Source organism: Oncorhynchus clarkii, chromosome 12 (assembly GCF_045791955.1).
Source record: "Oncorhynchus clarkii lewisi isolate Uvic-CL-2024 chromosome 12, UVic_Ocla_1.0, whole genome shotgun sequence".
Taxonomy (NCBI): domain Eukaryota; kingdom Metazoa; phylum Chordata; class Actinopteri; order Salmoniformes; family Salmonidae; genus Oncorhynchus; species Oncorhynchus clarkii.
The window spans coordinates 98050712-98064485 of NC_092158.1; the positions used below are offsets into that span (position 1 = coordinate 98050712).

The 13774-nt window shown below is 39.4% G+C and overlaps 1 protein-coding gene and 1 long non-coding RNA gene across 2 annotated transcripts in view; both read right to left on the minus strand.

Moving 5' to 3' along the window:
- Positions 1–1473: 1473 nt before the first annotated feature.
- Positions 1474–7244, minus strand: LOC139422619 (NLR family CARD domain-containing protein 3-like). Its single transcript, XM_071173765.1, has 2 exons — positions 7226–7244; positions 1474–3269 (listed from the first exon to the last, which is right to left on the minus strand). The coding sequence occupies exons 1-2, from the start codon at positions 7242–7244 to the stop codon at positions 1474–1476; spliced, it is 1815 nt and encodes a 604-aa protein (XP_071029866.1).
- A 4623-nt stretch (positions 7245–11867) lies between these two features.
- LOC139421744 (uncharacterized) overlaps positions 11868–13774 on the minus strand; it is a 261838-nt gene continuing 259931 nt past the window's right edge. Inside the window, exon 3 of the long non-coding RNA XR_011635677.1 lies at positions 11868–11959. This is a non-coding gene — a long non-coding RNA (uncharacterized lncRNA). The remainder of the gene's footprint in view (positions 11960–13774) is intronic.

Consider the following 13774-nt stretch of genomic DNA (forward strand, 5'->3'; position numbering starts at 1 on the left):
GGATTTCAGATCAAATGTTTCATATGAGGTGACAGTATATAATGTCACCTTTAATTTGAGGATATTATAATACATATCTGTTTCAACGTTTAGAAAAATTAAAGCATTTTATGTATCTAGTCCCCCCATTTGAAGAAGTCATAAGTATTCTGACACGTAAAGTGGACTAAATATGCCAAAAGTATATCTGGTCCCATATTCCTCGAACACAATGAGACATCAAGACTGTGACGCCTTGACTGAGAAAGATCATGAATGAATCATGAATAATAATCAGTGAGAAAGTTACAGAGGCTACAACAAAACATACTAACCTCTCACCATTACCAATAACAGAGGCTACAACAAAACATGCTAACCTCTCACCATTACCAATAACAGAGGCTACAACAAAACATGCTAACCTCTCACCATTACCAATAACAGAGGCTACAACAAAACATACTAACCTCTCACCATTACCAATAACAGAGACTACAACAAAACATGCTAACCTCTCACCATTACCAATAACAGAGGCTACAACAAAACATGCTAACCTCTCACCATTACCAGTAACAGAGGCTACAACAAAACATGCTAACCTCTCACCATTACCAATAACAGAGGGGGGATGATCTTTGTGCCTCTGTAACTTTCTCATTCATCATTATTCTCAATTCATTCCTGATTATTCATCATCATGGTAGCATCCACATGAATGTAGAAGTGTTCAGAAACATCTTCTATTCTTACTGACAATACAAGTGAAGTGACTCCAAAATGACAGGACATTATTCACCATTCAGTTTCTATTAGGAAAAACATCCAAAACACAACCAAGACAAACTGGAAATACATTCAACAAGTTAGTAGAATCACAAGCTTGATGTAATCACTGCAGGCATGGAATATGGGAACAAATACTAAACTTATGACTACTTTAATACACTATAAGTGAATATAACCAAATAATTACGACTTTTCAAATGGGAGAACTACATACATAAAGTACTTTCATATCTGATAATACTGACCTCAGAGTCTCCAGTTTACAGTGGGGATTCCCCAGTCCAGCAGAGAGCAGCTTCACTCCTGAATCCTTCAGGTCATTGTTACTCAGGTCCAGCTCTCTCAGGTGTGAGGGGTTTGACCTGAGAGCTGAGACCAGAGAAGCACAGCCTTCCTCTGTGACTCCGCAGCCTGACAGCCTGACAAAGAGATCATCATGACTTCACAAACACACTGTTAATTTAACACCAGTAGTGTAGAAGGACAATGGCAGATGCATTTGGTTTATTCTCTCAAACAACATATAGATTCATCTTCCGTCTCCTAGAATTGTATGGTCATATTGTTATACTAATGTGAAAATCAATGAATTTATTCAATATGTTTTATAAATATAATATTATACACATATTATAATGCATATTTTCCTCTGAACTGAATATTTCTTCCTGATGATTAGTTCTTAAATGTCATTTTATTTACTCACAGAGCAGCTCTGGAGGCTTTGACCACTGGCAGCAGCCTCAGAAGACCTTCCTCTGATCTGGAGTATTTCTTCAGGTCAAACACATCCAGCTCCTTTTCTGAAGTCAGCAACACAAAGACCAGAGCTGACCACTGTGCAGGTGACAGGTTGGGTTTTGAGAGACTTCCTGAGCTCAGGTATCTTTGGATCTCCTCCAATAGAGAATGGTCATTCAGTTCATTCAGACAGTGGAACAGATTGATGCACCTCTCTTGAGAGGGATTCTCCCTGATCTTCTCCTTGATGTACTCAACTGTTTCTTCATGGCTCTGTGAGCTGCTTCTTGTCTTTGTCAGTAGACCTCGTAAGTACTTCTGATTGGACTCCAGTGAGAGGCCCAGAAGGAAGCGGAGGAAAAGGTCCAGGTTTCCTGTCTCACTTTGTAAGGCTTTATCCACAGCACTCCTGTAGAAAGCAACTTTACGCCTTTGTCTGATCCTCACAGAAAGGTTCCTGGACGTTGATTGAGGTTTGGCCATTACATTCTCATTGTTGTTGATGAATGAGAAGAACACATATACAGCAGCCAGAAACTCCTGAATGCTCAGATGTACGAAGCAGTACACCTTGTCCTGGTACAGCACACATTCCTCTTTAAAGAGCTGTGTGCACAATCCTGAGTACACTGAGGCTTCATTGACATCAATTCCAGCCTCTTTCAGGTCTTCTTCATAGAAAATCAGATTGCCCTTCACAAGCTGTTGAAAAGCCAGTTTTCCCAGTGACAGAATGCTCTCTTTATTCCAGTGTGGACCTGTCTCTTCTTTCCCAAGATACTTTTCATTCTTCTGTTTGGTATGAAACACCACAAGGTGTGTGTACATCTCAGTCAGAGTCTTGGGCATCTCTTCTCTCTTATGTTTCAGCATGTGTTCAAGGACTGTTGCAGAAATCCAACAGAAGACTGGAATGTGGCACATGATGTGGAGGCTCCTTGATGTCTTTATGTGTGAGATGATTCTGCTGGCCAGGTCCTCATCACTGAATCTCTTCCTGAAGTACTCCTCCTTCTGTGGGTCATTGAACCCTCGTACCTCTGTCACCTGGTCAACACACCCTGAAGGGATCTTATTGGCTGCTGCAGGTCGGGTAGTTATCCAGAGGAGAGCAGAGGGAAGGAGATTTCCCTTGATGAGATTTGTCAGCAGAACATCCACTGAGGTTGACTCTGTGACGTCCCAACAGATCTTGTTCTTCTGGAAGTCTAGGGGCAGTCGGCACTCATCCAGACCATCAAAGATGAACAGAACTTTGTACTTGTTGTAGATGGAGATTCCTGATTGTTTGGTTTCCATTGAGAAGTGATTGAGAAGTTCAATAAAAGTGTGTTTGTCCTCTTTCATCAAATTCAGCTCCCGAAAAGGGAATGAAAATACAAATTGGACATCCTGATTTGCTTTTCCTTCAGCCCAGTCCAGAATGAACTTCTGCACAGAGACTGTTTTTCCAATGCCAGCGACTCCCTTTGTCATCACAGTTCTGATACGTTTGTCTTGTCCAGTTAAGGGTTTGAAGATGTCGTTACATTTGATTGCAGTCTCTGGTCTTGCTTGTTTCCTGGTTGTTGTCTCAATCTGTCTCAGCTCATGTTCATTATTGACCTCTCCTGTTCCACCCTCTGTGATGTAGAGCTCTGTGTAGATCTTATTGAGAAGTGTTGGGTTTCCTTGTTTAGCGATCCCCTCAAATACACATTGAAACTTCTTCTTTAGATTAGATTTGATTTCACGTTGGCAAATCACAGCAAGCTCATCTGAATGAATAAATAACACATAGGATATTAATATTACGTCTGTTTTAATGCCTACAGTATTATAGGACTGTTATAAAGTTTTACATTATAATAATTCATTCTGTTAACAGACTGTATAAATGTGTAAATTTTGTCATAATGCATTACAGACTGGTGTGACTGATCATATTATTGATGGTATAATTTATGTTGTCTCTCTCTCTCTAAATTAATCACCACAACACATCCCTGCTGCTACTTGATGAGGTCACTAGGTGTTGTGTTAAGGCTGCTACAATATCATTGAGTTACACAGCTACTTTAGCTGTACTTTAGCTACAGCTTTTAAATGTTATAAAACAGCATTCAACATGAGGCAGACAGATCTTACATTTCTCCAGTGTGTCAGCAAGCTCCTTCTGGTTCATTTTCCTCAGGACGTGCAGTGTGATCTTCAGAGCCCCCTCTCTGGCACTGCTCTCCTCCTTCTCATCTTCAGCATCCACCACTTCCTTATCCTGCTTCTGACTCTCAAAGCCTTCTGGGAGTTCTGGACTAAGAATCCTCTTGAACATCTTCATCTCGTTCTTCACAAATGTCATAATTTTCTGTTCAAGCAACTGAAATAAATAAAGTATATAAGTTAAGCAAGAGAAGAAATGCTTTTCTCATTAACACATTAATGAATTATTGACAGATCAACTTTACTTGAGGTAAACAAAAACGAATGTACATAACAGGACCACATACACTGAATATGGAGGCCAGGTCTGTTTGATGACTCTGGGAAGACTGACCACTGAGAATCTCTGACTCTGATCTCTCCTGTTGGTTTCTGTGGACAAAACATGAGATTACATCTCCTCATCCAGGGAGTACACACACACACACACGGAGGGAATGTTGTGTTTGTTTAATATTGTCTTAGTGTAACAGTACAAATTTAGACCGTCCCCTCGCCCATACCCGGGCGCGAACTAGGGACCTTCTGCACACATCAACAGTCACCCTCGAAGCATCGTTACCCATCGCTCCACAAAAGCCGCGGCCCTTGCAGAGCAAGGGGAACTACTAGTTCAAGGTCTCAGAGCAAGTGACGTCACTGATTGAAACGCTATTTAGCGCCCACGCTAACTAAGCTAGCCGTTTCACATCCGTTACATTAGGACTATGAAAATGGACAAAATGATTAGCCTATGGATTATGAAAACAACAACAATAAATGGGAAAATGTGAGAGGAGAAATGACTAGAGACAGTGTTGTTTAACTCACTGACCATCACCCATTAGTTCTTCTTACCTTTGTTCAGTAGAAAAGTCTCCCTCTCTAAACTCTATAGGTAGAATCATAGACCAGTCACTCTTCATGGACACACAGCTGGGAACAGGGGAGGCTGGTCTCTCCTGCTTGATTGGTCTTCAACACAACAGAGACAAACATTACATCTCTCATCTACTCTGAGCTCAGATGGGGAAAAATAAGAAGAGTTGCGCGCGAGCAGTGTGTCATTTTAAATGACGAGATTAATTTAGCGTCGCGAGCGTTGTAGTCAGTCTGTCAGCCCCGCTAAAAGGCTGGTGTCGTTACTCTGCCTTCTCCGGGGGATGTTGAGGTAAATTTACTAACCGGGAGGGTTGAATTATGTCATTTATTGGAGGGCTGGAAGACGCACTCTCGAGGTTGTTTACTCACAATATCAGATATTAAGATGATTTTTATAATGAATGTATACTGAGGTTGAGGTTCTGACTAGTGATTATTTACCCGGGGTTCAATACCTGCTATTGAGGCGTCCTGAAAATAATATTCAAAAGTTCGGTCCTTGGACACAGAGGGGTTAAACACTAAAGTTACCGTCCATCTCGTGAAGAGAGGACAACCGGACAGAGGTAGCCAGCATCCGTCAACGAGAGAGGGAGAAGCCCTCCACGGGATTTAACAGGTGGAAGAAACAACCGGGGAGCTCCATCGGTCCACAAGAAATGCAGACAGCCGGTGATGATGTAGTGGTAGCTATGGTAACTAGGATGCTGCTGGTAGAGTAGCTAGCTAGTTTACCGAGCTGTACCGACTAGCTAGGATAACTAGGATGCTGCTGGTAGAGTAGCTAGCTAGATTACCGAGCTGTACCGACTAGCTAGGATAACTAGGATGCTGCTGGTAGAGTACCTAGCTAGATTACCGAGCTGTACCGACTAGCTAGGATAACTAGGATGCTGCTGTTAGAGTACCTAGCTAGTTTACCGAGCTGTACCGACTAGCTAGGATAACTAGGATGCTGCTGGTAGAGTAGCTAGCTAGCTTACCGAGCTGTACCGGCTGGCTAGGATAACTAGGATGCTGCTGGTAGAGTAGCTAGCTAGCTTACCGAGCTGTACCGACTAGCTTGGTTAGTTAGCAGGTCGTTCGTCTGTCCCTCGTCTCGATGATGAATCCGGTGAAACACAAATTGAAACAAGGATAGAGAGTGAAAAGGATCTGGCTACACTCACACTGTCTCTGACTGTAAAGAGAAAAGCAAATTGAACAGTAAACTTCGGTGTCTCAACACTGTAACAAACTCCGTCGTTATTCCCCAAGATCACCTCAGTCCACTCTGGTGTCCTAAGTAGTTAATTAAGTAGTTAACTTAGGACACCTGCTGTTAACTCTTAACTACTTAGGACACCTGCTGTTAACTCTTAACTACTTAGGACACCTGCTGTTAACTCTTAACTACTTAGTACACCTGCTGTTAACTCTTAACTACTTAGGACAGCTGCTGTTAACTCTTAACTACTTAGTACACCTGCTGTTAACCTTAGTTAATATTTAGTTAGTTTGTCTGCATAGCATTTTGTCTTCATTTTAGCAGATTAATTCATGCTTATTTCTGAAGATTAACTCAGGTTTTCACCCAGCGGCTAAGGAGTTGGAGCTGTGGAGGGAGTATGACCTATGGCTGAACGGTGGCTGGTTCTAATCCCGGGCCGGGTGCTGGAATAAATGGGTGGACTTGTTCTGACCACTGGAGGGCTGCTGGGTTCCCATCCTCAAAACATGAACCTTTTGGTTATCAGAACTCTACAGGTTCACTGAACCCAATAATATATAGAACTTTTAGTGATTCCATATTTTAATAAACATCATGTTATTTCAAGTTCTTCCTTTGGAGCACAACATCATGTTGTTAAATAATAATCCTAAATTCGGCGTGGCTATAAATTAGACATTTGAAGGTATCTAGGGAGTAATATGTGTTAGATGAATATGAACATTGTCTGCAATGTTGTAGGAAACATTATTGGCAAGGGACTTGATACCTACTATGCCAAAGATATTTAGAGTTGTTAAACGGGTGTGAAGAGTGTGTTGATGTAATGGTTATATTGTCAATATTCTGCTTGTAACAACCATCAGAATTGGTAAAAAACATTATGCATTCCATTAAATTAGGCAATAATTAAGAGTAGAAAAAGTGGTCGTATCATGTGGAAATTCTATCACATGTCTAACATTGCAATGAGTACAGTGCCGTGGAACCCCAGCAGTACCTCCACAGACCCCGGATTGAGAACCCCTGCAGTACCTCCACAGACCCCGGATTGAGAACCCCTGCAGTACCTCCACAGACCCCGGATTGAGAACCCCTGCAGTACCTCCACAGACCCCGGATTGAGAACCCCTGCAGTACCTCCACAGACCCCGGATTGAGAACCCCTGATTTAGCAGATGTTCTTATCCAGAGTGATTTACAGTAAGTGCTTTCATCTTAATTAAGATAGCTACGTGAGTATATATATATATATATATATATATATATATATATATATATATATATATATATATATATATACACCCATCTAAAATCTATTAGTTACAAATCTGAGAACAGTAATATTGAAGGTACCCATAGCAACCATTTCTGATAAAAAAAACAAATGTGAACATTTTGGAAATAAACTCATAATAATGATATCAAAAATTGTCATCTCACCTCTTAGCTTTGGCGTCATGTTCCCCAGAGAGACTCATTTTAGAGGCAGGGACCCCTAAACAGAGATCCAACATGTTGGTTGTGGTTAACACAGTAATTATTTAATGTCAATTGTTATCATTTATTATTTATCTCTTATAAAACATTTACTAACAGACATAGAAACAGTCAGATGATTTAATGCATCACATGAAAACGTAGTTGTGACATTTCATCTCCATGGTAACTGTCTGTAATAATAATAAGTCACTGTTTGTTAAGGTGGTTATAGACAGTACAGCAACAATATTATTATTATTATTATTATTATTATTATTAAGTCACTGTTTGTTAAGGTGGTTATAGACAGTACAGCAACAATAATAATAATAAGTCACTGTTTGTGAAGGTAGTTATAGACAGTACAGCAACAATAATAATAATAATAATAAGTCACTGTTTGTTAAGGTAGTTATAGACAGTACAGCAACAATAATAATAATAAGTCACTGTTTGTTAAGGTGGTTATAGACAGTACAGCAACAATAATAATAATAAGTCACTGTTTGTGAAGGTAGTTATAGACAGTACAGCAACAATAATAATAATAATAATAAGTCACTGTTTGTTAAGGTAGTTATAGACAGTACAGCAACAATAATAATAATAATAATAATATAATAATAATAATAAGTCACTGTTTGTTAAGGTAGTTATAGACAGTACAGCAACAATAATAATAATAATAATAATAATAAGTCACTGTTTGTTAAGGTAGTTATAGACAGTACAACAACAATAATAATAATAATAATAATAAGTCACTGTTTGTTAAGGTAGTTCTAGACAGTACAGCAACAATAATAATAATAAGTCACTGTTTGTTAAGGTAGTTATAGACAGTACAGTTCTAGTTCAGTACAGCAACACAAGGCCATGTCTCACACTTATTTTTATTCTTTAAAAGTAGGCTATTTATTTATTGTCTTTCAATCTGTTGTTTTCTAAATGTGAATATAGACAGGAAGGATAAAATGGACATGATTGATCTGAGGGGGAAATTATTGATCCATTCAGAAAAGGTTAATTTGCAACAAGTAAGAGATTTTATATTATGTAAAGTAGACTAGGTTATAATGTATAGTAGTGGGTTGTTAGTGATATGCAGATGAAAGTCTATACCTCGGCTATAGCCAACATGTCATCGATGACCAGCCTAAACCTGTTCAGATCAGTTCACGTAATGTTATAGTCCTACCAGTAGCAGGACAGAGAATGTACTGTATATAACCTACATATCATAGATGACCATTCTAAATCTGTTCAGGTCAGTTCACATAATGTTATAGTCCTACCAGTAGCAGGACAGAGAATGTACTGTATATAACCTACATATCATAGATGACAAGTCTAAACCTGTTCAGGTCAGTTCACATAACGTTATAGTCCTACCAGCAGCAGGACAGAGAATCTACACTATATATACAAACATATGTGGACACCCCTTCAAATTAGTGGATTTGGCTATTTCAGCCACACCAGTTGCTGACAGGTGTATAAAGTCGGACAGACAGCCATGCAATCTCCATAGACAAACATTGGCAGTAGAATGACCAGTACTGAAGAGCTCAGTGACTTTCAACGTGGCACCGTCATAGGATGCCACCTTTCCAACAAAGTCAGTTCTTCAAATTCCTGCTATAGCTGCTCCAGTCAACTGTAAGTGCTGTTATTGTGAAGTGGAAACATCTAGGAGCAACAACGGCTCAACCGTGAAGTGGTAGGCCACTCAAGCTCACAGAACGGGCCTGCCAAGTACGGAAGCGCATTAAAATGGTCTGTCTTCTGTTGCAACACTCAATAACGAGTTCCAAACTGCAACGTCAGCAAAATAACTGTTAGTTGGGAGCTTCATGAAATTAGTTTCCATGGCCGAGCAGCCGCACACAAGATCACCATGCGCAATGCCAAGTATCGGCTTGAGTGGTGTAAAGCTCGCTGCCATTTGACTCTGGAGCAGTGGAAACATGTTCTTTAGAGTTATGAATCACGCTTCACCATCTGGCAGTCCGACAGAAGAATCTGGGTTTGGCGGATGCCTCGAAAACGCTACCTGCCCGAATGCATAGTGCCAACTGTAAAGTTTGGTGGATGAGGAATGATGGTCTGGGGCTGTTTTTCATGGTTCGGGCCCCCTAGTTCTAGTGAAGAGAAATCTTAACGCTACAGCATAAAAATGACATTCTAGACGATTGTGTGCATCCAACTTTGTGGCAACAGTTTGGATAAGGCCCTTTCCTGTTTCAGCATGACAATGTCCCCATGCACAAAGCAAGGTCCATACAGAAATGGCTTCTCAAGATCGCTGTGGATGAACTTGACTGGCCTGCACAGAGCCCTGACTTCAACCAATCGAACACCTTTGGGATGAAATTGAACACTGACTGCGAGCCAGGCCTAATAACCCAACATCAGTGCCCGACGTCCCTAATGCTCTTGTGGCTGAATGGAAGCAAGTGTGACTGTTGAATGTCTGACGACGACCTAACTTTATAATAGTTCGTAGCCGACCTACCAGAATCTGCCCGTCTTTCCTTCAAATCAACACATTTATCTGTCTTCTAATGCAGTGGTGTAAAGTACTTCAGTAAAATACTTTAAAGTACTACTTCAGTAGTTTTGGGGGGAATCTGTCCTTTACTTTACTATTTATATTTTAACAACTTTTACTTCACTACAGTCATAAAGAAAATGATGTACTTTTTACTCTGAACATTTTCCCTGACACCCAAAAGTACTCCTTACATTTTGAATGCTCAGCAGGACAGAAAATGGTCCAATTCACTCACTTATCAAGAGAAAATCCCTGGTCATCCCTACTGCATCTTATCTGGCAGACTCACTAAACAGAGGACATCCCTGGTCATCCCTACTGCCTCTGATCTGGCAGACTCACTAAACAGAGAACATCCCTGATCATCCCTACTGCCTCTGATCTGGAGGACTCACTAAACAGAGAACATCCCTGGTCATCCCTACTGCCTCTGATCTGGCAGACTCACTAAACAGAGAACATCCCTGATCATCCCTACTGCCTCTGATCTGGAGGACTCACTAAACAGAGAACATCCCTGGTCATCCCTAATGCCTCTGATCTGGAGGACTCACTAAACAGAGAACATCCCTGGTCATCCCTACTGCCTCTTATCCGGCAGACTCACTAAACAGAGAACATCCCTGGTCATCCCTACTGCCTCTTATCCGGCAGACTCACTAAACAGAGAACATCCCTGGTCATCCCTACTGCCTCTGATCTGGAGGACTCACTAAACAGAGAACATCCCTGGTCATCCCTAATGCCTCTGATCTGGAGGACTCACTAAACAGAGAACATCCCTGGTCATCCCTACTGCCTCTGATCTGGAGGACTCACTAAACAGAGAACATCCCTGGTCATCCCTAATGCCTCTGATCTGGAGGACTCACTAAACAGAGAACATCCCTGGTCATCCCTACTGCCTCTGATCTGGAGGACTCACTAAACAGAGAACATCCCTGGTCATCCCTACTGACTATGACCTGGAGGACTCACTAAACAGAGAACATCCCTGGTCAGCCCTACTGACAATGACCTGGAGGACACACTAAACAGAGAACATCCCTGGTCATCCCTACTGACTCTGATCTGGAGGACTCACTAAACAGAGAACATCCCTGGTCGTCCCTACTGACTATGACCTGGAGGACACACTAAACAGAGAACATCCCTGGTCATCCCTACTGCCTCTGATCTGGAGGACTCACTAAACAGAGAACATCCCTGGTCATCCCTAATCTCTCTGATCTGGAGGACTCACTAAACAGAGAACATCCCTGGTCATCCCTACTGCCTCTGATCTGGAGGACTCACTAAACAGAGAACATCCCTGGTCATCCCTACTGCCTCTGATCTGGAGGACTCACTAAACAGAGAACATCCCTGGTCATCCCTACTGACTATGACCTGGAGGACTCACTAAACAGAGAACATCCCTGGTCATCTCTACTGCCTCTGATCTGGAGGACTCACTAAACAGAGAACATCCCTGGTCATCTCTACTGCCTCTTATCTGGCAGACTCACTAAACAGAGAACATCCCTGGTCATCCCTACTGCCTCTGATCTGGAGGACTCACTAAACAGAGAAGATCCCTGGTCATCTCTACTGCCTCTGATCTGGTGGACTCACTAAACTGAGAACATCCCTGGTCATCTCTACTGCCTCTGATCTGGAGGACTCACTAAACAGAGAACATCCCTGGTCATCCCTACTGACTATGATCTGGAGGACTCACTAAACAGAGAACATCCCTGGTCATCCCTACTGACTATGACCTGGAGGACTCACTAAACAGAGAACATCCCTGGTCATCCCTACTGACTATGACCTGGAGGACTCACTAAACAGAGAACAACCTTGGTCATCCCTACTGCCTCTGATCTGGAGGACTCACTAAACAGAGAACATCCCTGGTCATCCCTACTGACTTTGACCTGGAGGACTCACTAAACAGAGAACATCCCTGGTCATCTCTACTGCCTCTTATCTGGCAGACTCACTAAACAGAAAACATCCATGGTCATCCCTACTGCCTCTTATCTGGCAGACTCACTAAACAGAGAACACCCTCCTCTCTCCCCCCAGAGAGACTCATTTCAGAGGCAGGGCCCCCCTCCTCTCTCTCCCCAGAGAGACTCATTTTAGAGCACTGAACCCTAAACAGAGATCCAAAATGTTGGTTGTGGTTAACACAGTAATTATTTAATGTCAATTGTTATCATTTATTAATTTTCTCTTATAAAACATTTACTAACAGACATAGAAACAATCAGATGTTTTAATGCAATCACATGAAAACGTAGTTGTGACATTTAATCTCCATGGTAACTGTTGGTAATAATAATAAGTCACTGTTTGTTAAGGTAGTTCTAGACAGTACAGCAACAACAATAATAATATTAATAATAATAATAATAATAATAATAATAAGTCACAGTTTGTTAAGGTAGTTCTAGACAGTACAGCAACAATAATAATAATAATAATAATAATAATAATAATAATAATAATAATAATAATAACAATAATAATAATAAGTCACTGTTTGTTAAGGTAGTTATAGACAGTACAGCAACAATAATAATAATAATAATAATAATAAGTCACTGTTTGTTAAGGTAGTTCTAGACAGTACAGCAACAATAATAATAATAATAATAATAATAATAATAATAATAATAATAAGTCACTGTTTGTTAAGGTAGTTATAGACAGTACAGTAACAATAATAATAATAATAAGTCACTGTTTGTTAAGGTAGTTCTAGACAGTACAGCAACAATAATAATAATAATAATAATAATAATAATAATAATAATAAGTCACTGTTTGTTAAGGTAGTTATAGACAGTACAGTAACAATAATAATAATAATAATAATAATAATAATAATAATAAGTCACAGTTTGTTAAGGTAGTTCTAGACAGTACAGCAACAATAATAATAATAATAATAATAATAAGTCACTGTTTGTTAAGGTAGTTATAGACAGTACAGCAACAATAATAATAATAATAATAATAATAATAATAAGTCACTGTTTGTTAAGGTAGTTATAGACAGTACAGCAACAATAATAATAATAAGTCACTGTTTATTAAGGTAGTTATAGACAGTACAGCAACAATAATAATAATAATAATAATAATAATAATAAGTCACTGTTTGTGAAGGTAGTTCTAGACAGTACAGCAACAATAATAATAATAAGTCACTGTTTATTAAGGTAGTTATAGACAGTACAGCAACAATAATAATAATAATAATAATAATAATAATAAGTCACTGTTTGTTAAGGTAGTTATAGACAGTACAGCAACAATAATAATAATAAGTCACTGTTTATTAAGGTAGTTATAGACAGCACAGCAACAATAATAATAATAATAATAATAATAATAATAAGTCACTGTTTGTTAAGGTAGTTATAGACAGTACAGCAACAATAATAATAATAATAAGTCACTGTTTGTTAAGGTAGTTATAGACAGTACAGCAACAATAATAATAATAATAAGTCACTGTTTGTTAAGGTAGTTATAGACAGTACAGCAACAATAATAATAATAATAAGTCACTGTTTGTTAAGGTAGTTATAGACAGTACAGCAACAATAATAATAATAATAAGTCACTGTTTGTTAAGGTAGTTATAGACAGTACAGCAACAATAATAATAATAATAAGTCACTGTTTGTTAAGGTAGTTCTAGACAGTACAGCAACAATAATAATAATAAGTCACTGTTTATTAAGGTAGTTATAGACAGTACAGCAACAATAATAATAATAATAATAACAATAATAATAATAAGTCACTGTTTGTTAAGGTAGTTATAGACAGTACAGCAACACAAGGCCATGTCTCACACTTATTTTTATTCTTTAAAAGTAGGCTATTTATTGACTTTCAATCTGTTTTCTAAACGTATCTGAGAATATAGACAGAAGGGATAAAATGGACATGATTGA